At 41.7% G+C, this 27,860-nt stretch overlaps 3 protein-coding genes across 5 annotated transcripts in view; 1 reads left to right on the top strand and 2 right to left on the bottom strand.

The window, feature by feature from the left end:
- Positions 1-3,178, bottom strand: part of ptpn9b (protein tyrosine phosphatase non-receptor type 9b) — a 16,232-nt gene extending 13,054 nt beyond the window's left edge. The window contains exon 1 of the mRNA XM_058639944.1: positions 3,064-3,178. The gene's annotated coding sequence lies outside the window, so the exon portion shown is untranslated. The remainder of the gene's footprint in view (positions 1-3,063) is intronic.
- Positions 1-15,316, top strand: part of polq (polymerase (DNA directed), theta) — a 16,073-nt gene extending 757 nt beyond the window's left edge. Inside the window, exons 2-35 of one of the 2 annotated variants that reach the window (XM_058639942.1) lie at positions 110-218; positions 295-689; positions 792-1,030; positions 1,177-1,353; positions 1,451-1,581; positions 1,667-1,823; positions 2,072-2,183; positions 2,274-2,475; positions 2,698-2,839; positions 3,044-3,190; positions 3,282-3,494; positions 3,634-3,776; positions 3,892-4,081; positions 4,485-4,627; positions 4,839-5,032; positions 5,315-5,439; positions 5,806-6,049; positions 6,456-8,022; positions 8,126-9,710; positions 9,793-9,933; positions 10,025-10,227; positions 10,591-10,798; positions 10,903-11,096; positions 11,187-11,315; positions 11,525-11,699; positions 12,224-12,347; positions 12,574-12,671; positions 12,782-12,864; positions 12,955-13,056; positions 13,165-13,276; positions 13,430-13,554; positions 13,648-13,783; positions 13,885-13,991; positions 14,893-15,316. In XM_058639942.1, the coding sequence (XP_058495925.1) occupies positions 110-218; positions 295-689; positions 792-1,030; positions 1,177-1,353; positions 1,451-1,581; positions 1,667-1,823; positions 2,072-2,183; positions 2,274-2,475; positions 2,698-2,839; positions 3,044-3,190; positions 3,282-3,494; positions 3,634-3,776; positions 3,892-4,081; positions 4,485-4,627; positions 4,839-5,032; positions 5,315-5,439; positions 5,806-6,049; positions 6,456-8,022; positions 8,126-9,710; positions 9,793-9,933; positions 10,025-10,227; positions 10,591-10,798; positions 10,903-11,096; positions 11,187-11,315; positions 11,525-11,699; positions 12,224-12,347; positions 12,574-12,671; positions 12,782-12,864; positions 12,955-13,056; positions 13,165-13,276; positions 13,430-13,554; positions 13,648-13,783; positions 13,885-13,991; positions 14,893-15,006 (8,266 nt within the window). In that variant the 3' untranslated portion in view covers positions 15,007-15,316. Of the gene's footprint in view, positions 1-109; positions 219-294; positions 690-791; positions 1,031-1,176; positions 1,354-1,450; positions 1,582-1,666; positions 1,824-2,071; positions 2,184-2,273; positions 2,476-2,697; positions 2,840-3,043; positions 3,191-3,281; positions 3,495-3,633; positions 3,777-3,891; positions 4,082-4,484; positions 4,628-4,838; positions 5,033-5,314; positions 5,440-5,805; positions 6,050-6,455; positions 8,023-8,125; positions 9,711-9,792; positions 9,934-10,024; positions 10,228-10,590; positions 10,799-10,902; positions 11,097-11,186; positions 11,316-11,524; positions 11,700-12,223; positions 12,348-12,573; positions 12,672-12,781; positions 12,865-12,954; positions 13,057-13,164; positions 13,277-13,429; positions 13,555-13,647; positions 13,784-13,884; positions 13,992-14,892 lie in introns of those variants that run through there. The other variant, XR_009241438.1, reaches the window with a different exon arrangement.
- A 189-nt stretch (positions 15,317-15,505) lies between these two features.
- uba6 (ubiquitin like modifier activating enzyme 6) lies at positions 15,506-26,674 on the bottom strand. Of its 2 annotated transcripts, none has more exons than XM_058641332.1 (32): positions 26,624-26,674; positions 26,038-26,128; positions 25,003-25,097; positions 24,866-24,894; positions 24,660-24,754; positions 24,446-24,557; positions 23,736-23,816; positions 23,495-23,617; positions 23,209-23,332; positions 22,877-22,980; positions 22,709-22,771; positions 22,223-22,299; positions 22,011-22,077; positions 21,755-21,898; positions 21,513-21,659; positions 21,351-21,431; positions 21,173-21,250; positions 20,881-21,062; positions 20,542-20,647; positions 20,362-20,451; positions 20,170-20,250; positions 19,913-20,041; positions 19,744-19,795; positions 19,460-19,523; positions 19,294-19,363; positions 19,143-19,214; positions 18,550-18,673; positions 18,261-18,454; positions 17,972-18,099; positions 17,495-17,582; positions 17,286-17,380; positions 15,506-17,102 (listed from the first exon to the last, which is right to left on the bottom strand). In XM_058641332.1, exons 2-32 carry the CDS (start codon positions 26,076-26,078, stop codon positions 16,961-16,963), a joined length of 3,078 nt encoding a protein of 1,025 aa, XP_058497315.1. In that variant the 5' UTR covers positions 26,079-26,128; positions 26,624-26,674; the 3' UTR covers positions 15,506-16,960. The 2 variants fall into 2 exon arrangements, with proteins under 2 accessions (XP_058497315.1, XP_058497316.1); XM_058641333.1 differs by having other exon boundaries at positions 26,620-26,643.
- Positions 26,675-27,860: the final 1,186 nt, after the last annotated feature.

Below are 27,860 nucleotides of genomic sequence, written 5' to 3' on the forward strand. Positions count from 1 at the left end.
TTACGGTACTTGATGCTGCTGCATCAATATCCTCTTCTCTTAAATTGATCCTAATTTACTCCTCCTTGATCTTAAATCTCTTATTTTGTGCACATGGGTCTTCACATAGTCTTCAGGCTCCTGATGAGCCACTACATGGAGACAGGCTGTTGCAGAAAACCCATTATCAGTCAGAGAAAAGAAATGGATCTGAAAACACCAGCAGAGACAGCCTCATGGTGAGTGTGTGACAGCACAAAAGTGTGTTAATGTTGGCTTTTTTTTCCCACAAAATACCTTATTTTTCTGTGTTAGGGTGGACGATCAGTGTTGCCGCTGGGGGAATCTACATTAGCTCTTGATGAAGAGATGCTCCAGGTGCTGGATGCTGTTGAAACTGTAAAGCCAGCAGCTGAAGCACAAGAACAGCCAGTTTCATCAGCTGCCTTTGCCTCTTTACAGTCTCTTGCACCAGTTGCACATAATAACAGTGACGGTTTCAGAGCACCTCCTCAACCCATAGATAAAGGACCCCACAGTGGCTGTAAAAGAACAGGGTGGATGTCTGATAGTAAAGACCTTGCTCAGAAACTTCTCTTCAGTGAAGATTTAGAGGAAGTGGAGCATGCTCAGAGGGCTTCAGAAAGCCCGGCTTCTACCTGCATTAATTTTGAAATAAAAAGTGATCAGCAACCAGGCAGCTCCATCAAGTAAGTCTGAACTCACATATTATTACTCAGCTTTTCTGTTGCTCCAATTATCATCTACTTTTCAGTTCACAAATATTTTTCTTGCTCTCTGTGTTTCAACAGGCAGAGGCCTACGCCCAGAAGAAAGAGCTCTCCTCTTAGTGAAGAGAGTGGATTTAGTAAGGCTGCCGATCCACCTTGTGATGCATCCAGAGACTACATCTTGTTTAGCCCCACATGCCTCGCAGCTGCTATGAAGAGGGCCAAACTCCAGCAGTCATTACAGAACCAGTCCACGTCTGTGCTGACAGCCCCCACTGGATTAGATCTTAGTGCTCTCAGCGAAACATTACCTCAGCCAGGTGAATCATTTTTAGCCATGCAGTCATAGAACCTCCTATTTGGCTGACGTGTTCATATTTATATCTTATCACATTTTGATCCACAGATGTTAACACCTCATATGAACTTCTCTAATGTTGTATGTTATGTGTTGGCTTTCTTGTAGGCATTGCCTTATATGCTCCCTTGGAGCAACATGAGAAGCTACTTTTATCCAGTTGGGGTTTGCCAAAACCCATCCTGGAGCGCTACCAGAAACACGGAGTAACTCACATGTTTGAGTGGCAAGCTCAGTGCCTTACTGTTGGACGTGTGCTACAGGGAGGTAACCTGGTATACTCTGGTGAGAAAATGAATGCAACAAGAAAGTAATTGAAATTATTTCCATAGTTCGGCCTCTTTTTAAGTGATATACTCTTTATATACCCTTTGTTTTTCAGCCCCCACTAGTGCTGGAAAAACTCTGGTGTCAGAGCTGCTGCTTTTGAAGCGCGTGTTAGAAACCAAAAGAAAAGCCCTCTTCATTTTACCATTTGTTTCTGTGGCCAAAGAGAAGATGCATTACCTTCAAGTGAGCCTGAAATGGAGATAATGATGTTGTTATGTATGTGTATTTATCACCATCTAAAAAAAATGAATGTCTTTGTACCTTCCAGAGCGTATTTGAGGAGGCAGGAGTTTGTGTGGAGGGATATATGGGCAGCACTGCGGCTGCTGGGGGGTTTGCGGCGCTGGATGTGGCTGTTTGCACCATAGAAAAAGCTAACTCCCTGATTAACAGGCTTATTGAAGAAGACAGTATGGGCCTACTAGGTAAATACATGTGTGGTAAATTTGTGTAAAGCAGGAACATGAAGTTGGTGAGTCAATTAGTCATTCGCACTGTCATAACACTATAATTTGTGTTTCTCTGGAAATGAGACTGTTGAATTAACTAAAGAATGGTGTGATTTACATTTTTCACTATTTTCTGACATGTTATAGACTTAGTTTGACAAAATGTTTAATTAAAATTATTATTTGTATTAGTGGGTTTGACACTGTTGTCTTTGTGCTACTAGGCATGGTAGTGGTGGATGAGTTGCATATGGTTGGGGATTCTGGAAGAGGATACCTGCTAGAACTGCTGTTAACCAAAATCCGCTACATTACTCAGAAGCAGAACACCACAGGGTCTGTTTGTCTGTCTACAGTTGTCTTGATGTAAAGTATATAAATCGGGTTAATAAATTCTTAAATATATTTGTACACTTTTCTCCACAGGTGTCTGTCTGAGGGTGTACAGATAATCGGCATGAGTGCCACCCTGCCTAACCTTTCTCTCCTGGCAAGCTGGTTAGGTGCAGAGCTTTACCAGACAGACTATAGACCTGTGCCCCTGCAGGAGCATCTCAAAGTGGGCTGCAACTTCTACGACAAGAGCCTCTCTGTGGTCCGACAGTTCACTCCTGCACTCAAGATTAGGGTAATTTAGATGGCAGGATCTACCATACTCGATAAAATACAATAAGAGAGAAATTAGGTGGGTGTATATCAAAAACATGTGAACTAGGTAGTCAGGTGCCAGTCCATTAAGAGACTTTAAGCGCAATTTAAAATCACTTCTAAAATTCACAGGGACCTAAGCACAGGTGTGATGCCATGGCCAGTAATACAATGACATGCTATAACCTTTTTCTGTGTGAAGGGTGATGACGACCACATAGTGAGTTTGTGCTATGAGACGGTGAGAGAGGGCCACTCTGTGCTGCTTTTCTGTCCCTCAAAGAACTGGTGTGAGAAACTAGCAGACAGTATCGCCAGAGAATTCTACAACCTCAGTCATACAGGTATTTTTTTATTCTTTATGAATCTGATTCTCATTAGCTGCCACTAAACTCATAGCTCCTTGTGTATTCATGTATTCATTCACAAATAATTTTCCACCCGCACATACTGTGTCTCAGAGAACATAAAGTGAAACTGTTGCTTGTTTTGAAAATATTTTTTGTTAAAATATCTTCTAAGTTCAGGCTGTGGTGGCATTCTTTTAGATCGTAAGGGTGACACTGACCTCCAGCCTGTGAGTCTGGATCAAGACGGACTAGTGGATGTTTTGGCTCAGTTGAGACGAACTCCCGCTGGACTAGACGGCATACTCCAGCGTACTGTTCCATGTGGGGTGGCCTTCCACCATGCAGGTAACCACTCGCTCACAACCCTGTAAACACATCAGACTGTTGGCTGAATTAAACCAGATAAAGGTTGTTTATGTTTCATACTTTGTCGCAGGTCTGACATTTGATGAACGAGACGTGTTGGAGGGAGCTTATCGTCAGGGCATGGTCAGAGTCTTGGCTGCCACCTCTACCCTCTCCTCAGGAGTTAATCTCCCAGCTCGCAGAGTCATCATTCGAACACCTACCTTCAATGGACACCTGTTGGACCCGCTCACGTACAAACAGATGGCTGGACGAGCTGGGAGAAAAGGTGTAGACACTATGGGTATGTAGTAAAGACACTGGAGAGTGTCAATTCATCACCATGATCAGCTGTCATTTATGAATAAAGAACTCTTATTTAAAAGGTTAAATATAAAGTCTTCTGTGATATGATGTCATCTTGTCATTCTTTTTTTTTTTAGGTGAAAGTGTGTTGGTTTGTAAAGAGGCAGAGCGTCAGAAAGGTATCACTCTCCTGAAAGGTGCTCTTCAGCCTATCAGCAGCTGTCTGGTGAGAAGAGAAGGAGAGGGTGTCACCACTAGCATGCTGCGAGCCATCCTGGAGGTATGAGTGATATTTCAGCTAACATGGTTCATCACAGAATGTATTTCCTGCTGTTTGTAAGGGTGGTTTTGTTAGTTTACCTTACAGTGACCAAAAACAATTTCTCAAATCATAGATAATTGTCGGTGGTGTCGCCAGAACTCCACAGGATGTGAAGTCATATGCTTCCTGTTCTCTACTGGCTGCCAGCATGAAATGTGATGGCAATAACAAATCAAATGAAGAGACCAACAAAGGGGCGATTGAGGCATGTGTCGAATGGCTTATGGAGAATGAATTTATTAGCATCCAGAAGGACGAACAAGGTACTGTCACAATTTCCCTGGTGTGTTATTACTACGTGCCATGCCATAATGAAAACAGCTAGGAATAAGAATGGATATCCCACAAAAAATGAGGGATGGGATGGGAGGTGTAATAACAGTATGTAGTCACATAATAAGGCAGCAGCTCTGACATTTACACGACTCCTACAGGATTACATAAACATCTGGTGTTGGTGTAAGGCTATATGAATTTAGCACTCAATCCAAAATTGGGATTACTTTAAATTGTTCCTACAATTAGGGAAAAAATGGCTCATAACAGAAAAGAAAAAAGTCTCTATTTATATCTCAACACTTAATATTTATTATTTATTACATTTTCAAAAATGAACTTTCCTTACCTTTGCCTTTACAACGTGATGTGATGTCTTTCCATCTCCAGAGGAGCAATATTGTTCCACGCAGCTTGGTGCTGCCACCCTTGCATCCTCCCTCTCTCCTCCTGAGGCTCTTGGAATATTTGCAGATCTCCAGCGGGCAATGAAGGGGTTTGTGTTGGAAAACGATCTGCACATTCTCTATCTGGTAAACATGCATGTCTTGAGTTATAACAACATTAACTCTCTCTTAAGCTGTATTCGCTGCTTGTTCTCCCTGACTCTTTTACTAACATATTTCTTATAGTGGTGGACCTACATCTTATTTCCAGCTTAAGGCTTAAAATGTCCCCTCCTCAAATTCAAACCAGGCCTCACAGACACAGTAATACAACGTTCTTTGTCCAAATTCTGCTTAGATCACTCCCCTGTATGCAGAGTGGACTACCATAGATTGGTATCAGTTCTTCTGTCTGTGGGAACAGCTCTCGTCATCGATGAAAAGAGTAGCAGAGATGGTCGGTGTCCAAGAAGGTTTTCTCGCAAGGTCTGTCAGCGGCAAACTTGTCGCCAAGACGGAAAAGCAGCGTAGACAGATGGCAATTCATAAACGGTAAAGCACATTGATTTTAATGTAATGTAATTCTGCTGTGGATTGGGAAAGGTGGTTGGGAATATCTTATCCATATTGCCTTTTCTGGACTTTCCATTTGTCAAGTTGGTCTTATCTAAAACAGATAAACTTAGATGTTTTTATGATCTTCTTTTGATTTCCAATATTGTTGCCCTACATAAGTGTTCACATTTATAAAGTCAAACCAGGAAAGTTTTAGAAATGTTTTGATCAAACACGTTCTTTATCCTTGACGATATCTTCTTTGTTCTTATTTGACAGGTTTTTCACCACCCTTGTTCTACAGGATCTGGTGAGTGAGGTGCCTCTGGGAACAGTGGCATCGAAATACAACTGCAATCGTGGGCAGTTGCAGTCTCTCCAGCAGTCTGCTTCTACATATGCAGGTACATATTGAAGATTGTTGCTAGGTGCAACACAGGACAAACTCTAAATATGTTGACCTTGAATAGTTCAATTCTATACAAGCTTTTAACTTGATATAATCAGCATCAAGTAACTGTGAACGGGTTTGTGAGCTCCAACTGTGATTTAGCCTCAGCAGGCATATGCTTATGTTAGTTATTGTGTGTTATATTATGTGACTCTTAACACAATTATGTGGGTGTGAGTCCATATCATATGAATGGTGGTGTTTATTATCAATGATTAATTCAAACTCTTAATACATTAGAACCAAAAGCTTCTTTAAATCGCCTGTTCAGCTGGGCAGCTTGCAGGAACACTTATTTTTGCTTTGAATCATCCTGCAGGTATGGTCACCGTGTTCTGTAAGCGTCTAGGCTGGCACAACATGGAGCTTCTGTTGTCTCAGTACCAAACCAGACTGAGCTTTGGAGTCCAGAGGGAGCTGGTCGACCTCGTCAGGGTTTCCCTATTAAATGCAACACGAGCCAGAGCACTTTACGCACAAGGGCTCTGTACTGTTGCTGAACTAGCCAGGGCTTCTTTGGCCGATGTGGAGAAAGCCTTAAGGAATGCAGTCCCATTCAAAAGGTTGGTGTTTGGAAGGTTTAAATAGATATAGATGAAGCTTATCCACCATATCAGTCCCTTGACAACACACTCATAAGAAGGGCCTTGGGCTGAGAGAAGAATTGGAAGAGAAATAGAAGAAATAATTGGCCTAAACACAAACTATTCATTTAGAACTTTTTAAATGGTACCTGATTAACGTCCATAAAAATTAAATGTTAGCAAGTGATGATTGATTGTTCAAGTAGAGCACAAGCAGCACATCATAAAATCTCTAGTTTATGTAACTGTTAGTAAGATTGAATTAAATTCCAAACTTCAAAATCTCAAGGGGCTGTACCACCATCACACCAAGCTTTTGTCTTCCTGAAATATATCCATGTTCAAATGTAAAGTCAGTGGTGCAAACACTGTCTGCTTTCCACAGCTCCAAACGTGCAGTGGACGAAAGTGAGAAGGAGGCAGCGGAGAGACGGAGCCTTCGCTGCGTCTGGGTGACCGGTGGACGGGCCCTGACGGAACAGGAAGCAGCCACTGAGATTGTTTCTGAGGCAAGGCTCCTCCTTCAGGAAGACCTGGCCCAGCTTGGAGTTCAGTGGAACCCAATAACACATCTTCCTGGGGCTCCTGCAGACGACAACAATGACCGTCATCACAGCAAAGACCCAGAATCCTTATCTGGCTCATATCTCAGTTCAAAAGAAGCTCAGACTGATAATACTGAAAATAATCAAGCAGTAGATAGGCATCAGAAAACGATTTGTACCAGAAAAGGTACAAATAATGCCCGACAGAAGGAGCAGGATTGTGTAAGTGACAAAAAAGTGGCTGAAAGAAAAATGGAGAAACCATTAGGTGAAGTTGGTAAAACAGAAGGGAAGTCAAAACCTGTTGACAAGGGAGTAAACGGAAAGGAGGATCGGACAGACTTAGAAGTCAGACAAACAGGCGATGAGGTGCAAGACGAAAGTGGAAAAGACACAAAGAAAACCAAGATAAATATAAACCTGTCCACGTTAAATAAACCAAAAAACCTAGATGAAAAACAAGACCGACGGATGGCCACAAGGTCAGAGAAAGAAGAGGAAGAGAACAAAAAATTAGAAAAAACTGTGGAGAAACTCTCAGCTAGACCAGGGGGTCACCAAGCAAAATGCCCTGTCCCTGAAAGAAGCCTGACACAAGAACTGGCTGAGATTGTAATAAGCCCTCTGCCTCAAGTTCTGCCACAGCCTCAGCCAACCACTTCTCCAATGCCGCCTTCTCGTTTCAGAGCCCCAATATCTTCAGTGGTAGAACAACAAAGTGTTTCCACACGCACATTAAAAGGAGATGGTAGCACAGGACTCACTGTCTCACCTGCACAGCAAAGTAGAATGAAGCACTCAAGAGCCTTAAGCAAAGTCCTGCATTCCTTACAATCTGACAAGTGTCTACAAGATAATGTAGAGACTGCACAAACATCCCAGCTGGCATCAGCTTACAACCCAGGACCTGCAGTCCTAGTGCCAATCCCTGTTGAAACTGCTGGCCCAGCACAACAAACTCATTCCACGGTTCCTGCTCCTAGAAATGCAGACACATTAATTTCTCCACCACCTGTTTCCCCTGACTCGGCTCCCTTATTTTCACCTGAAGCCAAAAGAAGGAGGATGGGAGAGATACAGATGAATACGTTTTCGTCTCCTGAGCTGTACGCGGGAGATGAGCGAGATGAAGAAGTTGAGGGAGTCATTAGAAAAGGTGAAGAGAGTTTTGGTGACAGCTTTGAATTGGACACGCAGACGGAGAGAATTATTGTTCAACAGACATACCGCGACAATGAAGGAACGAATGAGATAATGGAAGCAGAAGAGATGAAAGGGGAGGGAAATGTAGAAGCAGACATAGAGATGGAGGGTGACACAGAGGAGGGAAAAAACAACCAATGTCCTCGATTCAGTATCTCTCTTACAGATAGCCAGATGGAGCTCATCCTGAACAGCAGCCATCAGGTGAATGGCTAGAATCATAGTTTGTGCCCGTGTTGAAAGTAAGAAATACTACATATTCTAAAGTGTTTGCCTCTTTAACAAGGATATACTGCTGTTTTCACAGATTTCCCCTGGCGGCGATAACATGGATGAAGATAAAAATGAAGGCAGTGGTTTTGGCAATGAAGCTCTTGACAACAATCAGCTGGCTTCTGACAGTCTTAACAGAAGCAGTAGTTTTCTGTTCGACAGTCTGTATGACAGTGCTCTGCTGGCTGGTTTGAGCCCACACAGGACCCCTCACCAGTCTGATGAAGAGGAATGCGTTGGCCAGGAAGACAAAAACGAGCGCCCTCTTCCATCGACCCAGGAGCGACGGCACAGTGAGCTTCTTGCGGAAAAGCAGGAGGCAATCCAATGGGGTGAGTCCTCCTTCAACCTATCAGAGTGGGGTGACTCGCTGCTTGTGGGTGAACATTTTATGGAGAGACAGAGTTTGCCCAGACAGACAACAAGAACTCAAAAAGAGGCTGAAGCCTGCCATCAACCCAACACAGACCATGTTCTGCTTAAGGAGCAGTTGTCAGATTTACCATCCGAACCTGGTGAGCCACAAACTGACTGCTCCGTTACTCCAAATAAGTGTGACCTTAATACAGCTGAACAGTTCACTCACGGTAAAAATGACAATACTAGGAGACAGGGAAATGGAACACAGGAGGAGAAGGACAAAGAATCAATAACTAATGTTTTATTGTCAGATAATGCAGTGGAAAGTAATCTTCACTGCAGCCCTGGTTTACAAGAGATCTTTGACCGATGGCCGACTATGTCGAACCAGTCCTGGCAAAACACAACAACAAGCCATACAGCCGCTGAAACACATACTGCTGCAAACACTGTGGATGCACCAGATCCACCTCTGCTCTCAAAACGTGTGGGCCGAAAAGGGGGAAAGTTAAATGTGCACCCTGCAGCGCCTCCTGCTGCTGCTGCTGCTGAAATTGAACCTCAATCAGCACAAACCTCAAGACTCAACTCTGAGAAGTTGACAGAGAGACCTGGATCTGCTGGTGATCTTATTCCCCCCACTCAGGAAACACCACCTGTTACACCCAGAGTAAAACTAACCACCACCTCAGTCCATTCCCCTTTCACCACCCAGCCACTTAATCAGTCTACTCCCTCAACCATACCACCCCGGAAAGCATCAGTCCCTAAATGTTGTACAACTCCCCCAGGGCACAGTAATCACCGAACTGATGCTGCTGACACTAAACAGTCTGATTCTATGTCTAAGTGGAGTGGTAAACACCAGCGAGGCCAAACAAAGGCTATAACCAAAGACACACTATCAGAATCAGATCGGAGGTCAATTCCACATTTAAGTCCAAAAGCCAAACAGACCCAGAACACCAGCCCACCTCAACGGTGTGCGTCTCCGTCCTCTCCCCGACCCAAGCCTCCACCTGACACAGAATCTCCCGTGATTGATGAAGGCTTTTCGCTTCAGCTCTCCCAGGATGCATCGCTGTGTTCTAGCAACTCTGGAACTTTCACCATCATAGATGTGGCAAGTGACAGGAGCCTTTTCAACACCTTCATTGATGAGTGGAAAACAAAGGAGCGCTACTCTCTGGCTTTAGCATGTGAAAAGGGGGAAAACAGACCGCCACCTGAAGGGGAAATTGAAGCAAAACACAAGAGAGGTAAGTTAGAGAACGGTTTATCTCTCAGTCTGTTTTTAATGTAGTTTCCTAATCTGTTCATCTATGTGATAAATCTGTGCAGCATCTGCAGCTCATCAGGTGTCCAGCAGGACTGATGGTTTCCCAGTAAAAGACAGTGATGGACTGGTGTTGATTGGACTGTCTGTCTGCTGGGAAGCAAGAGATGCATTCTACATATCTCTGCAGAAGGAGCAGAGCAAAGGTATTGACACACACACACACACACACACACACACACGCATACATACAAACAAGTGCAGTTCCCTTAATTTAGTTTGTCTGTTAACTTTTAGGTTTGAGCTCTAGTCTGGCTCCTCCTCAACTGGATGATAATCTGTCTGTGAGTGAGAGGCTGCAGCAGGTAAAGGCTTGTCTGAGCAGGTCATCAACTGCTCTTAGTTCAGCTGTGGTCGTCACGTATGACATTATCCCGGTGTACAAGACGCTAGTCCTGAGCTGTGGCATCAGCTTGGAGGGCAACTTTGAAGATCCCAAGGTAGGAAAACATGAACTGTAAAGTAAACTGTGTATACTGTGACATGACATGATGACACAAGGAAGTATTAATGATCCATCATTCTTTTAAACAGCTGAACACACTAGAGATTAGCCAATGTGATACTTGGTATCAGTCAGATGCTGGATCGGTTATCAGAAAAAGTAATAATTAAATCTGATGCACACTGTAAACCCAAATAGGCCATTAAACACAACATTTGGCACCAAAAAAAAGGCAACAAATGACTTTAAAACATAATAAATACACTCACTCACACACAGATATCAACTGACAAATCCTTTTCCCTTTTCTGAAGAACTTATTTAAACCTGCAGCAACTCTGCTAAATGTTTACCATAGGTAGCGTGTTGGCTGATGGACCCCGGCAGCGAGGAGAGGACTTTACCCAACATGGTGACTGTCCACTGTCCTGAAGAACTGCCTCTGCTGGACAGCCTTGGAAATGCACACGCATTCTGTCCTCGTGTTAGGGCAGCGAGCATGAGTGTGCTTGTGCATGCCGTCATGAACCATGTCACCAGCCTGCTGGAGAAAGATGGCATGCTTGGTATGAAGAGTGCATAATCAAGTCATTCATATACTGTAACATCGTGGCACTTTGCAAACCTGTGGGGAAACACGAGTAGTAAGATGTTTGTACGCATGTATCAGATGTATTCAGGAGCACTGAGATGCCTTCGCAGGTATGTTTGGCTCTGTTGGAATTGAATGGACTGGGCTTCAGTGTTGAAGAGTGTGAGCGACAGAAACATGTAATGCAGGCCAAACTCACAGCGCTGGAGGCAGAGGCGTACAGCCTGGCTGGACACAGCTTCTCCCTCACTTGCATAGACGACATAGCACAGGTACAACACATTCTCTTTTCTCTGGGGCATATTTTTTTTTGAAGCAAATTCCAAATTCAGCACAGTTTAAGAGCATCCTGTTTGTCTTAGATACTGTTCTTGGAGCTCCACCTGCCCCCAAATGGTGATGTGGTCGGATCAAAGAGTAAGAAAACTCTGGGCTACGCCAGAAGAGGGGGAGGCAGAGTGCGGCTGGGAAAGCAGTTCAGCACCACCAAGGTGAACTTACTTTCATGTAAAGAGGAACAAGATTTAATATTTAATACGAACTAAAATACAAAAAAGTGTAAAGTGTAAGACGCAGGCACTCGATGTACAATAGTCAAAAATGGATATTATTGAACACCTGATTTTTTTTTTTACTTACATTTTGCATCCCCACGTCAACTTTTGTTTTTTTTCCCATTAAACACAATCTATATCGACAGGATGTTCTAGAGAAACTTCGGCCATTGCACCCTTTGCCAGGTGTGATTCTGGAGTGGAGGCGGATCACCAATGCCTTGACTAAAGTGGTGTTTCCGCTGCAGAGGGAAAAACAATATCATCCGACACTGGCCATGGACAGAATATACCCAGTCGCCCAGACGCACACAGCCACAGGTGAAGCTCACATGCTATATGAAAACACACCTTCATCTCTCAGTTGTAACATTTAAATATAAACAAATGTACACTACATTCAAACCACTGTCAAATGAGTTCACAATGCTTTCTCAGAATAGCAGTGTCAATGTTTGAAGCATTTTAATTCAGGACTGCGCAGGCAAGGCAGAAACACCAAGTGCCCACAAAAGGTTCCAGAAGTGATTTCTACTGCTTAAAATCAACCCCGATGTTCAGTGGAACTTGACAGTCATATCTGAATCACCATTCATTCTTGCCTTGCAAAGCAAATCAAGCTGCTGTAACAGCTGCTGCTTTTTCCTTCACCACACAGCTCTTCAAACAACACTACAGGAATAGACAGATGTATAACAGATAACTGACAGAAGTACATTAGACAGAAACATCAGAAGATGCCATCACTTATCTCTCTGTGTATGAGAATGGGGAGTCAAAATGATCCAATCTTACCTGCGCTTAATAAAGAGCATGAAGTGACCAAGCTCTCTTTCTGTTGTTAGGTAGAGTGAGCTTCACTGAACCCAACATACAGAACGTCCCCAAAGACTTTGAGATTCAGATGCCTACAGTGGTGGATGAGAGCCAACCTTCACAAAACAACCTCCAAAGGACCAACAAACCGCGGTAGGTATAACTTGAGGGTCTTACAGTAGCTCTCACTCAAATGAAAATGGTTTCATTTAGTAATGAATTTCCACCATTTTTTCATGTTTACTCCTTAGCTATGAATACAGCATTTTTACAACTATAACTCCATTTCTATAATAATAGACTCATAGGCCAATATTATAATAATTGAACTACATGTGGTTTAAAATAGAAAGATGTCATGCTTTTATTCTTCTTACAGGAGGAGACTTTCTGTCGTGCCCTCAGTTACAGTTGGAGCTGCAGGACAAGGCTCTGCTTTCTCCGTCAGTATGAGACATGCCTTTGTACCTTTTCAAGGTTAGTATGCTATATTTGTTTAGTCTGGGCGATCAACTTTCCTGTCTATAACTGAGCTAACTATATCCGACTGTTGTCTCAGCCTTGTTTTTTTTCACACATATCTGCAGGTGGGATGATTTTAGCAGCTGATTATTCCCAGCTGGAGCTGAGAATATTGGCTCACCTGTCCAAGGATCAAAGGCTTATACAGGTTGGTGACAAAGCCTGTAGCTGAAAAACCTTGTGTATCGGACATCAATAGACAGGTTGAGAACTACTGAAGCCATTGTGTGTTCGCCAGGTGCTGAACGGAGGCGCAGACGTGTTTCGCTGCATCGCTGCCGAGTGGAAAAGTGTTGACCCGGAGACTGTAAAAGACAACCTGAGACAACAGGCAAAGCAGGTATGATCACGCAGGACAGAGATGAGAGATAACACAGGCATACATTTACAATGGGAGGCACAACAATGTGTGTGTATTTGAGACATACGACATGTCGCGTCTTTGCAGATTTGCTATGGTATTGTCTATGGGATGGGAGCAAAGTCTTTGGGAGAACAAATGGGAGTGGAGGAAAATGATGCAGCCTGCTATATAGAGAGCTTCAAGGCCAGATACAAAGGTAGACACATTTCTACATGTTTTTTTAATACAACTAATTTGTTTAAAATGTATTCAGTAGGTGTAATTGCTTTCTGATCCCCACACATTTCAATTTTAATAACATTTTCACACAAGACATTCAACTTTAATGTTCCTTGCCTTTGTTTTATAGGAATCAACGCCTTCCTTAAACAAACAGTGAAGAACTGTGTAAAGAACGGCTATGTTCAGACTTTGATGGGTCGTAGGCGATACCTCCCTGGAATAACCAACACCAACGCACACATCAAAGCACATGTACTTACCCGTGTTTACTTGTTATCCATGATCTGTAGAATTCCTGGGAAGCTCGAGCTCATACCGTCTGTGTTTGACTCTTCCCTCGCTCAGGCAGAGCGTCAGGCAGTGAACACGACGGTCCAGGGCTCAGCAGCTGACATCGTCAAACTCGCCACTGTGAACATCCAGAGGCGACTGAGAAGAGTGTATCCTGCTGCTCCACTTTCTCATCAGCACCCGCGCTCAGGTGACACATTTCACTAATCAGACATCGCATACAGACCCAGTTACCACTGTATCATCATTTTTTTTTTTTAAACAATCACGTCTGACCATTTCACTGCACAGCCAGCAAGCAGCGCAGGGCCGGGTCGTCTCATATGAGAGGAGCCTACTTTATCTTGCAGCTGCACGATGAACTCATCTATGAAGCCACAGAGGAAGACATCATACAGGTACTCGTTGTCAGTTCCTCATTGGTCCCAATTTTCTGCTGAAATGTTCTAATATACAGACATTAGAAGTAGAAGACACTGATCTGAATGTCACCATAAAATTATCACCTGGGTATTTAAAAATAATTAAAAAGGTACAGTAGGTAGGATTTTTGGCATTACTGATCAATAAAGCCGTGTTTCCATCATGGTACAGTTCGGTTTGGTACAGTACAGTACAGTTTGGAATGGTAAAGCCCTCGGTCAGGTTTGCGTTTCGACTGAGAACACTACCTTTACTTGGTAGGCGGGGTGTGCGCTGTGCCCGATGACTGTGTCGGTGAAATATGTGGCGTGGCGTTGTACCATTGCGCAGACAACAACATTGAACGTGACACAATGGACAACAGTGGAGGATATTTAGCAGCTTGTTTTTTTTGTCTGCTCGGTTTGTGGCTGTTTGTCACAACAAGACGTCAAGCTTTACATGAGAATAGACTGCAGACGTTGAAGAAACATTGGTCGCAAGGGGGTGACACTTCTCTGTCACCCAATCAGCTGACTGTTGTGTCTCTAGCTCCACTCGTACCATACCGTACCATTACTCTGGTACCCCAAGGGAAGGGTACTGAAAAATGAAACGGTTGGGGCCAGTTATTTTGGTACTATTCTGAATGGAAACACAAAAAAAATATGTACCATGCTGAACTGAAGTGTTCCACTCAGGGGAAACACACCATAACTCCATTGTAATCTTTCAGTGTAATGTAAATCAAGTGATAGAGCAGAACCTCTGCAGCTGCAACGTTTTTTTTGTTGCAGTGTTCCCGCCTGTAGCAGCTGTAACCACAAACAAATGGTGCACAAATCGAGAAACACACATATAATTTCTTGCTTTTCTCCTATAACTCTTCCATTATAGGTTGCTCAGATAGTGAAGAGGGAGATGGAGTCGGCAGTGAAACTCTATGTAAAGCTCAAGGCCAAAGTCAAAGTGGGACCCAGCTGGGGGAGCCTGCAGGACCTAGATCTGTAATGACAACGTATTCATGTTCCACTAGCATGTACTTACTGCAAAGTATTGTGATGTATGTAAATACTAAAATCTACACTAATATATACACTTTTTAAAAATAATTTTATTAACAGTAATGAAATGCAAGCCACTAGGAGGCCATGATTGATCTATGAACATCAAATGAACTATTTAATGTATTTAACTGTAGTTTTGGGTAGTTGTTTGATTTTGTGAGAAGTATTGATATTGAATAATTTAAATGATTGTTACCATGTAAAAATAATACTGTGGAATTAAACTACTGTAAAATTAAACTATTTTGAAACTAGTTTAAATTGTTTTCTCAATCATTTAGTCAAGTAAGATACTGTGAAATATCCAAGACCTAACATTTTTTAGTTTACTATGATATAAGGAGACGCTGAAACTGGACAATGTTTTGCTTGGAAGTAAAAAGACAATCTACCCATCATGCACTGCTTCACTGTGTGCATTCAAAACAAGGACTCACGACAGCTTAATTTTTTAGGACATCCTGAAATCTTACATTTTATTGGAGCGTTGGTTGAGTTGTCCGTCACAAGAACATACATTTTTATCATCGTGACTCATTAACACTGTTTTGTTTTTACACTTTCGCTGCACAAGAAGTCTTGTCAATAAAACAGACATTTTCTCTGCAAAGTGAAATTCACCACCTCTGGTTATGGGCAGAAAATTTAATTTAAAGATTTCAAGACTACTTCAAAAGAACCTTTCCACAACGTTCAACTGTTAATAGATTGAAGGGCAAGATACACTTCCATCTGTTGATTAACAGTTAACCAGTGCACCATGACTCAGCTCAACACAGGCTCAGTTTGACACAAAAAGTGACAAAAATGAGTATCAAGTAAATAAATACATATCATGGACACATGAACAAATGCAAGAGATACATGGAAATCAATGATTCTATAGGTTTTAAAAGAGTAGGAGTGTCATCCCAGATGTTGATATCTGTGTGAAACAACCATTTTAACTCATGCCATTACTTGATCTAATTGAGAACATGCCGTTTTCCCAAATGTGGTAAAAGTAGTCTTTTCCTCTGCATTTAATGAGACAGGTATGATTAGCAGCTACATCTACATGTGGTTTACTGTGAGGATCACCACACAACTGCAGCATTACATGCACATAATTTGATTGGGATGCAATTAATGCTTTTCTGAAGTGGCGATCCTCGCTGATGCGTAAGAGTTCAAATCGATTCCGTGATAAAGCTAATCAAGAAGCTGCAGTGTGTGTTGCTCTTTAATATTTTGGCAATACCAACGCCTTATGATAGAAATGTTTTATGAGGCAATCAATGGGATATGACAAAAGAGAACAATCGTCTACAAACATTGATAAACGGTATCTTTGAGTATCTTTATACTATCTTTATCTTGAGTGGTTGGTGTAAGGAGAGAACACCAACAAATGGATAATCCTGTGTTCACGAAAAAAAACAATGAGAGGAATCGGAGGAGGAAGATGTGACACCTCCAGACTACAAATCCACGACAGCACTCCTATAGTCCCACATTGAAAACGAAAACAAGACTCGTGAGGCATTATTTTGGGAGTATGCAGGATTCTAGCAACATTACCTTTAGTCAGACTCTTACTGAGGTTATTTATCAATTAAGGCATTGGCACAGGTAGAGCTGTGCATTTCACCAGAGTAGAAAACAGAACAGAGAAAATATATATACACAGATACAGTTAAGTGCTACAAGCAGCCTCTGCTAGAAAAACTGGGATCAGGGCTAGTTTTTTCTTGCACCATGAAGTACATGGGGGGGCTTGTGTTGGGGCCAGCAGCTTTGCCTTTCTCAGATAAAATCTTGAGGGAAAGCTCTTGACCCTGGCCAAGGTTATTGGGGCACAATTTACATAAAAGAGAAGTAAGGTCACAAGAGGTTTGAGGATGACATTTAGAAAGGTGTCATGGCTTCTCTCCATCACGGGTGAAGTAGTACCTGACAGGAGGACCAGGGAGGTCCTCGTCTCCGTCTGCCTCTGGAGCGAATGACACGGTCAGGTCAACATAGCGGCGGTCTACTGATGGCTTGATCAGTTTCTGCATCCTGTCAGAAAATCAGAACCAGAATTAAGTTCACCAAAGGCAACCGATCAACTATATCTGAATTAGTTTTAGTTGGTTCAGAAGAGCACAAACACAACAATATTTAGCCAAACTTTTTTCCCCACCAAAGCTACCAAATATGAAATCAGAAAAAAGAACATTTCCGTTTAGGTGAGACACTCACGTCAATTTAAGTCTCTTTGAGTGTCCAGGCATCACAGGCACATAAAGCATCTTGACACCATGGACAACCATAGTGGGTTCAATTCCATATTTCTCCTGCCATGAAAGAGCATCAACAACATGTTATTTGACAACGACACACTACAGAAAAGCAAAAAATTTCTCCTCGTTCAAACACCGACAAAGTGCAACACCAGTGCTGTTTCTCACCCTCACTGCATTGATCAAGTCAGAGAGTGTGAAGTCCTCATGGCCAAAAATAGTCCAACAGTCCCAGATGGAGAAGTAGATGTTGTCCCTGGAAACCAAATCACAAAACGGTCACTTTGAGTTGTAATAATAACAAAACAGGACACATTCCTGCACTTGGAAAAAGACTATGCAAGGTGTGATGGTTTAAGATCCAGTGTGTAACATTTAGGTGGGAGTATGTTATATTTGTTTAGTGGTATAATCACTTGCACTGCCATGTGGAAGTGGAAGCATATTAAACAAACTATGAATGACATCCTCTGTGGTTTGCAAATGCCACTGTAGCTCCCTGATGTGCTTGAGAAAGAGTAAGTGGATCCTCCATCTCTAACAATCCACAGTCTCACCCATTAGCTGTCACTAATTATTGCACACTGGACCTTTAAAAGGCTACTTTTGTGAAGGACAGAAAGTGACATGCACATGTGCCCCAACCTGATGAGAGTCCGTTTGACTTGAGCAGGCTCAGTGAGCACCATCACAGGGATGGCCAGGTTAAAGAAACAGTTTTTGAAAGATTCAAACGCATAGCCTCCAACCACCTTGATTAACTCGAGGGCCACCTGGTAACGCCAAAATAAAAACATAAAAAGTATGGAATGATGAGTCGTTATCAAGCATCGATACAGAATTGGACAATCAACCATTTTCTCAGTGTATAACTACTTGGAGAGACCGTTTACATGAGTCACGGTGAGGAAGTGTGTCGTGTGACTTTTCTCACCAGTCCGGCCACAGCAGCGGTTGACGTGGCAATGGCAGGGATGATCTTGCCAGCAATGCGTTTGGCCTTGAGTCTATCAGCTGGCTCTATGGAATACATCCTCGCTCTGAGAGCAGAGGCTGATGTGACAAAATCCATGTGGCCGTTGCTGTCATCGTCCTTCTCAAACTGCAGTGGACACATCTGTAATCTCTCTACAGAGAGCAAATAATAGCACAGATATAATCACGAAGCAGGTACCACAGGATATATTATTCACCAAATGTAACAATTGTTTTTGTTTATGTACCAGGTGTGGCACTGTCGGCAGCAATGGCCTGCTGCAGCTGTGTAATGGCCTCCCGCTCCTCTTCACTGCTTTGAGACATCTTCATCTGCTCAGGCTTCCTTGCTGACTCATCCGTCTCTACATACTGTAAAGGACAGATCCATGACAGTCAACAAGCTTTTTACACTTGTCATATAAGAGGACCAAGTCATACTGCATTCCATGTCTGCTTTGCATTTCCACACACACAAGCCCGAGTTCCTGTTCCAACTCAAAAGACGGTCAGTGTCAGTCTGGTGCTCCATGCACAAAATACTCATCTCACACATTACATTACATTCAAGTAGCAGTGATTTCTCATCAAAACCTGCGCTCATTTGTATGTCCTTGTATCCTTTGAGAGCCGACTTACACATGTGTGGGCACTGGCAAACTTTCTCAGATAACCTCAAACAGGTTTCCATGGTTACTGTCTTTTCTTTGTTGTCCCTTTGGACCAAAACAAGACTGGAAAGTGTTGTGTTCCAGGCAGCATTATGCAGTCAGTGCTTAGTGTCCACTGGGAAACTATGACCTGGCCTTAAATCACAGAGCAGATAAATGGAGAAGCTTACTTTCTCTGACGGCCTATACTCTGGTATCTTGATCTCTGAAAGAATCCTGGTCACAGCTTCTTTAGAGAGGTCCTGAAGATGAGAACAGTTGGTCAGTCAGTCAGTTATATGTGTGTGTGTGGGTGTGTTTGTTTGAAAGCAAATGACCTACCTTTTCTGAGTAAGGGATGTTATTAATTCCTGCGAAGAGCCGAGCAGCGCTGACAATGAAAGCAAAGTGCCTGAAGGGAATAGAGGAGGGTTCAGTAAACTTGGAACAAGAGAAAGGCTTGAACTAAAAAACAAAACAAAAAAAAAAACCAGAATGAAGCACTCACAAAGATTCTTTCAAGTCAAAATCAATGGGCGTTGGAGGTCTTTTGGGGGACTGCCAAAACAAACCTAAAGAAAAGGACAAATATTTTACAATGTCTTGTGTTTTTATGCACATTTTACACTGTAGTGATACATATTGTGCATATTAATCCCACACTATATATATATATATATATATATATATATATATATATATATATATATATATATATATATACAGTATATATATATATATATATATATATATACAGTATATATATATATATATGCATAAAGAAAAACTCACTTCCATCTTTTAACCTTGTGTCCAGTGGGAAAGAGTACAACAGTTGTAAGGCCTACATGAAAAGAGAAACAGGTAAACAGTGCTCATGTTGGACACCTGGTATCAATATCTACATTTTGTACAATTAATTTTTATTATGAGTGTGTATTTTCAGGTACAGTTTAATTACCTTTCTCTTGAAATACTTTTCAAATTTGAGACGGGCAGCAGCAATGCATTGTTCCCACTTGTTAGGCCGTCTGCTTAGCAGCTTAATGACCTGAAATGACCCCTCCAGGCTGTCTCCTGCCTGCATCCTCTACAAAAAACAAACAAACAAACAAACAATCCTTCAAAACGGTGTTTCATTCAATATTACATTACTGGTTATAATCAATGAAAAGGCTACATTTAATGAATGAGATACTCCACTTCTATAAGTCTTACTTGTAGCACCACTTCAGCTGAGAAGTGGGTTTGCCAGAATAAGTTGAACATGGAAGGCTTGTGGACAAACGCATTCTCAAACTACAGACACCCAAGAGAGAGAAAAAAAATACATTAGGACAACTGAAATGAAATAATAACAATCAATACTTGGAACATGAAAGAGGGATTTTATTGGACGTATTGGCAGACCTTGTCTCTGGCCCATTGAATGGTGTGCTCTATGACAGAGGGGAAAGACTTGAGGGTGCAGAATGGGATTTCCTCCTCTGGTGGGTCTCTCTAGGAAGACACATGTGGAAGCATTGTACTTAAAAAAAAAAAAGAAAGAACAAAAATATGTTTTCACACATGCAAACGTGCTATACTTACATGGCTATTGTAGGATTCTGTCAAATTTGGCACAATAATTTCTGTATGTCCTTTTGTTCCCATGGTGCCTGAGTCTAGGAGAGGTTTTCCATTGGATACACAGCGACTGAAAATTAAAAACACATTGCAAATTAATAAATAATTTGCTAAACATCTTATGAAACTCCTTACAAACACCTAATTATGTAACAAGAATGCTTAACTCATTGGCTGCCATTGACTGCTATAGACGTCAAATCGATCCACTGCTCTGAAAATGGCTGGCAGCCATTGAGTTTCAATACAAATTAGGGCCACTGTTCAAATTACTTAAGAAATGCTTGTTGTTTTCGCACCAACCTGTCAACATATCTCCGGGCCTCCACGTTGTCCAGCGCAGTGACCACTAAGTTCACGTGTGAGTAGAAGGAGTCACTGTAGATGTTCTCAGTGGCTGGACACACCTTGTTGAGATGTGCATCCACGTACATGTCTGGGTTGATGTCACAAGTGGCTTCTGCTGCTGTGGAACTCTTCGGTTTCTGAGGCAGGTTTTTTAAAAAACTGGGTGAGTGTGTGCCCCCGACTGTGTGATTCAAGTTATTGAATGTGTACAGGAGTAGAAAAGGAAGAGCATGTAGTGTACATTTACCTGTATATGATGTGGTCTGAAGAGAAACTGCCTGTTGAGGTTTGACTTTTCTATAAGGTCAGGGTCTGTAACGCACACCTGCAGGGTGAACAGGAATACTGTTATAAGTACATTCATATTGGACCTGAGGAATCAGATTAAGACAGGATAGAAAAACTAAGATGGATGGAATAGCTACCTCCCCTGAGCTCTGGGCCAATCCAACCCCCAGTAGAGCAAAGTTTTTTAGCATTTCACAGCCAATGGCACCACAGCCAACCTGGAAAAGAAGACATAGTAGGGTTACTTAAATAAAAACATGCAATAGAAATATATCTTCAATAAACCCAGGCAAATTTACCATGAAGACCCTGAGCTTGTGCAGTTCAAGACACATTGAGTCACCAATGCAAGCTCGTAATCCATCATATCGATCGCCCCTGGGGAAAAACTCTTCTGAGGAAAGTGACTGAAGAGGCCCGACGACTTCAATGGCATCAAGGTAAAACTATGCACAAGAAAAGACAGAGTTTTGCAATTAACACAAAATACATAATAGATGGAGAACTCTCAACAGAATTTTGTTCCATGTCAACAACCTACCCACTGCTGGAGTGGTGAAAACTTCCCTGTGATGGCTTTCAGAGCTTCTTGGCTGGCCAGGCCTCCTACAGCTGCTGCTAATGGTGGAAGAGTTCCCATCGCAGTTCTTGACAAGCAGCGCACTAATTCAGCATTTATAGGAGCCTGGGAGGAAAAACAGGGGGAGAGGTGGACGGAAAAGAAAGACTTGTTATAAGATGTGTGTGAATCTCCAACAAAGAAAGCTCAACGAAATAAAAACAGAAAAAGGACTCACTTTGTTCTCAAAAGAAGCATTTACTTCCTCGGTTAGCTTCAGCAAAACCTCAGCGTCTTGTAAACACCTGACGGCATAAAGGTAAAATTCTTTACAGCTGAACATATCATATTTCAGCAACTTTCAAAACATTTCAACACATTCAAAACCAGCCAGGACAAATAATATCTTCAAAGTATTACAGTAGACCTAATGGGAAATATATTATTTACCCAATGTTGGGAAGTCTACCATGCTGCTCCTGGAAGGTGTCCAGTGCTATCATGGCGACATGGATCTGTAGTGGAGCCTGATGGGTAAATTAAAGAAAGGATTAAAAGAAAACAAATAACTTGTGAAAAATTATAAGGGTTTTGTAAATTGCAGTCTGTATCATTACCTTTAATCTCAGTAATCAGTTTTACCATCAGTTTAATCTTTATCTGGCTTCAGTGAAACCAACATTAGCAATCAAATACAAAATGGTTAAACTCTGTTAAGCCCGACCAAAATAAATTAATACCCGTGTTATATTTTTTGGCCATGTAAGGAATCCACTGCTCCTAAGAGCTGGTTAGTTAATATTGAAACATGTTCTGGAGCAGGAAATGCTATACGACGTATGTTTTAGTTGTACCATGGTAAAGTCAGCTGTAGAACTGGGTTAAGCTCCATGGCCCATTATAGTCACTGAGATTGGAGCATCTTTTAATACCTACCTCTGGCTTACTGAAATCTGGGGTCAGGAATTGAGGATCACACAACTGTCTTTCTATTGTTTCCTGAAAAACAAACGGATATGTAAGGTGCACACATAAAATTGTTCACATTAGGTATCAAATGTCTATTTGTAATATCTGGATTTACTAAGACACTAGTTAACTTACAAATCTGTATGTCTTTGGAGTTTTTACGAGGACAAAGAAACCTCCATGTGCATGTGGTTGTAGTTGGGTTGTATCTCCTATTGCAAAACTCTGCGAGGAAAGAACTAACACCACACACAAAAAGAACACACACATTGCTTAGATTAGAGCTATATCATTATGTGTTCCATTATACAGAAAACATTTCACCAAATGTACTGAAACATTTGAAAATATCTCAGAGCTTTTTTGATTTATGATTTTTTTTGGGAGAACAGATTTCATATATTTACAGTCACACTTCCAATTAAAGCATTGAAAAACTTTAAGTGTCTGCAATGTAGGCATGATACCTGAAACCTGTCGTACAGTGCCATTGAGTTCTTCCATGCCATGGACCTCTCTGAAGACAACACTCTGGCCTGTCTGTAAGCAGTGAGGTTGATCATCCATGCAGGTTACCACACCAGGACTGTCCTGACAGGACAAAAGTCAAAAGAGGATGTGTTAAATGTGTCGAGTTCACACAGAGTCTATAAACTCTGAATTCAAAGGTTACCAACACATTTTAAACTTATAGAGAAAGCAAACATGTCGAATCCACCTCACTCTTTCAAGAAATGGAACCTAGAGAATTACCTGAGTTATACTTTGGATAAAGATCTCTTTGGGCTCCTCTCCTGTGGGATCAGATACCTCAAACTCGTCCCCAAAATCGCAAAACACCCGCACACAGATGCCATATGCATCACAACAAATAAACTGCAGAGGACACAAATGCAACACAGAGTGGTTACCACAGGGTTTGATTGACGTTTGATCATTTGTGAGACATCATGTCTTACGGGTGGGGAGTTAATGCTCTGGACTGTACACTTACTCTGATGGGAGGTTGTTGGGAATGGCAGAACTCATTTACTCTCTTCAGTAGGCTCAACCTGGCTTCAGTAATAATAACACACTGCAGGAGAGAGCAGAGCAGAGCATGGAGTAGAAAAACTAATGACATCAACAAAGGAGTAAGGAGTTAGCAAACCCGAAGTCCAGTATTAGTAATGAGCTGGTAAACATCTATGTTCTGGTTTCATGGAGCATAGTGTCTGTGCATGGCAGGAGTCAGGAAATTATGGAGAAAACTAATGATCTCTAAACATTACTGAAGCATACATGTTGCCACAGAAAAGGAAAATGTTGGGTGGACTGATAATATTTCAGTTAAACTGGGAAGAACAGGCAGCTCAATGTATGGGGTTAAAAGTTTACTGCAAACCAATACACTGTTGCAATGTTGCAATAACCAATATCAGCGAAGGCACCATCATGATTGCTGCCTCAACAGCACAATATCATCACAGGTAAGAGGAATTCCTACATTTATCAAATTACAGATATACTATTTCCCCGCCAGACAACTTTATTTATTGATGGCTATCCAGATGATGAAAAGATTTCGCCAAAATGACATAAAAAATAATAATAGGGCTCATGTTCTTTTTGTTGCTGCTGCAAGTGTCCAGTTTCCAGGGGGTACGGGAATTGTACTGGTTGTAAAGTACAACTCATTCAAATATCCCTGAAGCAATTTCTTACCTGATACTTTCTGAGAAAACTGAGATCAGTGTTGTCATCCAGACTAGAGGAAGACATGTCAACATGAACATAGGGGTTAAGCTCTGCGACCCGAGGGCACACTGCCTCCACCCTGAGGATAAAAGAAGAGAAATTTAAGAACCAAAAAAGAAAGTTAAAAGATAGAAGGACTACACCTGTGTGTAAGGAACAATCCAGCTGTGGTATACTTTACCTCTTTCTCTGACTCAACACATCCTCTTTGCGTATAAAGAAGTTGCAGCCCAAATCCCAGGTCTCACATTGCTTCATGTCATGAAGGGTGACTGCCTGTATATGCATAGAACACACATGTACACAAAGAAAGCAGCTAAGGCACATGGAAGACCAATTTTCAAGACTGATATAGGTGTTGGGGGAAATTAAAATAGGGAGACATACCTTCACACCTGCCAGAACAATATTCTTTGCTGTAAAACCAGAAAGTAAGTCTCAAATTAGTTGACAATGAAATTCATGCATGCAGATAATTAATTTATGTTTCTGGACATCATACAATGTTGTGGTATGATCATTACCTATCTCTACGCCCAGTCCACCCATGCCACTGAGAAAGACCGATGACTGGGCCATCTGGAGCATGGCACTGTCTCCCAGCACATATCGCTGGCGGCTACAGAGAAAGAAAAATGTGAGTACAGAGTAATACATAACTGCAGAATAAAGAATTTATACTCTCATTCATGGTCTTCGCCATTTTATCATAACAAACTGACACTATTTTAACTACAACAGGATAATCACAGGACAGTTTTATTCACATTATACATTGTCGGCTCCAGGCATAGTCAGGTGTCATGCCAAATTCAAAACTCTTCAGATGACACTGCTCTAGTTGGTCTCCTTAACCACAAACATGCAGAGGATAGAAACTATCAGCACCAGCATCAACAAACTCTGCAATTAAGCAGCTGAGTGATTGGCCTAACACCTTACTCACCAAGTCAAACAAAACATTTTTCTGTTATTGTTGGGCATCCTACAATGTGTTTTCAATGGACTTGGAGGTTCATTAAGTGAGCTTCTTATGATGATGCCTCACCCTTCTCCTGACTAGGAAGGTATTTTATTTCAGCAACAGATTATTTTTTTATGAATGTTAAGATTCACAGCTGATATTCACACTCAGCGGTCATTTCATCAAGTGCATCTGATCAACTGCTTTTTATCACAATGCATTTAGGTGCAGAGACATGGCCAAACTGGTTAGACTGATAGAAAACAGTGACTCAAATAATCACTGATTATATTACTCATTAGTAATGCAGAAGACCATGTCAGAAAGCACAACACATCAATGTTGCTCCTGCCACTTCATTAGATGTAATGCGTACTAATAAAGACAATAAATGTGTAAATGTGTGTCTCAAATGGCTTTATACTATGTTATTTATCTGTCGATCATAGTGAAAGTTGAACGTGACTGTACGATTTGTTCATTGTGGCAAATGAGTTTCCTCTTGTGGAGATTAATAAGGTAGAGCAATAAAAAATTACAAAGCTATATATCAATGTAAAAATACCACAACGCTTTACAGAGAAACCCTACTTGCCTGTAAAGAGCGTCATCAATCTCCATCGAGTCTGCAGCCATGCTGGGAGGGGAAGAGGGGGATTCAAGTGTCTGAACGATAGCGTCAATGCCTGTCAGACATGAAAACACACACGGGGATTAGAGAGGACATACAATTATTACAGCGTTACTGGTCATGATCTAAACCAACGCCCAGTTGTAGGTTAGCCAAGAGGCTAACTGAGTGTGACTCTATCCGGCAATGTTGTTGACCTGACAGCTACCAGCCGTGCTATGAGGTAAAGACGCTGCCTTAAACTAACACTAGTGTCTGACAACTTACAACAGTCAGACACTGCAGGTGTTTGGTTGAATGCCCACAGTGACGACGCTGGCTGACATATGATTATCTACAGAGGAAAGATTAGCTGCTACAGCTAGCTGGTGCCGGTGGCGAGGACACTTGTCACAAACTCGTTAACAGTAATGACACACGCGTTAAGCTGTAAATGACTGTACACGACAGAGAGCTGTGTCAGAAACTGTCATTATAATAAACAAACGAGAAAACATCGTTAGTAATGTTTACAAAGAAAAAGACAAAATCATCATATGGAGCCACCTGCCTGTGTGCACGACAAGCTACAGCGAATGAATGGCTGTGACTGGTTAAAAACTTGAGTAATGCTTCCGGGTTACTGTAGTCACGTGATCACAGCCCTTCACGGCCAAAGTGTTATTTTCAAAGCGACCAACAAAGGTTTGCTTAAAAGAATTCGAATATCACAAGGGTTTGTTTTTACCACGACCAGACATGATCATATAACCTCACAAACATCCAATACGTCCATCTTCCTCAACACACAAGCGGCCACAGCCTCTCACACAAATTCAAGATTCAAGATTAAATTTTTATTTGTCACATGTGGACATACAAGTACACCCCCAGTGAAATGACTTTGTACATAAGGTACAAAGTACTCAAGAAATAAAATAAAAATGCCGTAAAATGCAATAAAATACAAATTAAATCCAATCTAACCCAACTTTATTTTATTTTAAAGTGCTGTGCAGAAGAATAAATAAAAGACAACAAATTGTCACATGAGACAATTAAATACATGGAATTTAATGGCCCAAATACATGTACTGACCTGTGATTTTTACCATATAATAAATATAAACAATAAATCAAATGTAATTCCACAGTTTTGGAGCCACAACAGGGACAACACAGTCCCCTCTGAGCTTGCGTTTAGTTTTTGGCACAATATGGACACACACTCAATTTAAATTAAATCTGATCCCAAAAGCACAACTGAGGCACACAAACAGATAAAGGAGGGTTTATTAGAAATAATTTAACAATGTTGGTTAAATTCACATTCTGTATGAACAGAATGTTGAAGTGTTGAATTACAGGGCGTGTTTACATAATAATAATTATAAGGTGAAAGACACATCCTCTGTATGTGCTGGGATGCATCATCAGTGATGTAACCTGGGGACATCAGGTGTTACACTCCACTTTCTGCCTGTGCGAACTTGGATTCCTGCTGTTGCCACCTCGGAGTCTCTGGAATCTTTGCAAAGCTTCTCTAGTCTGCATCACCATGAATTCTCAGTTAGGGTTAGGTTGGGCGTCCTAGCCACCTTTGCAAGAAGCTGCTGATCTCCATGGGCCACAGGATTCAGGGTAACACAGGATGCTGATAAAGCCAGGCTTTGAACCTCCCTGGCAAGCCCAATGTGTCCACTTTGGTGAGCCAAGCCCCAAGCTTTTCACTGGTCTTTCTACTGGACCTGGTGTTTTTGAGGCTGCAGTCAAATATTGTCCCACAGCTCTTGACTGACTGCTCTGTC

The sequence above is a fragment of the Solea solea genome, chromosome 10 (assembly GCF_958295425.1).
Source record: "Solea solea chromosome 10, fSolSol10.1, whole genome shotgun sequence".
Lineage (NCBI taxonomy): Eukaryota > Metazoa > Chordata > Actinopteri > Pleuronectiformes > Soleidae > Solea > Solea solea.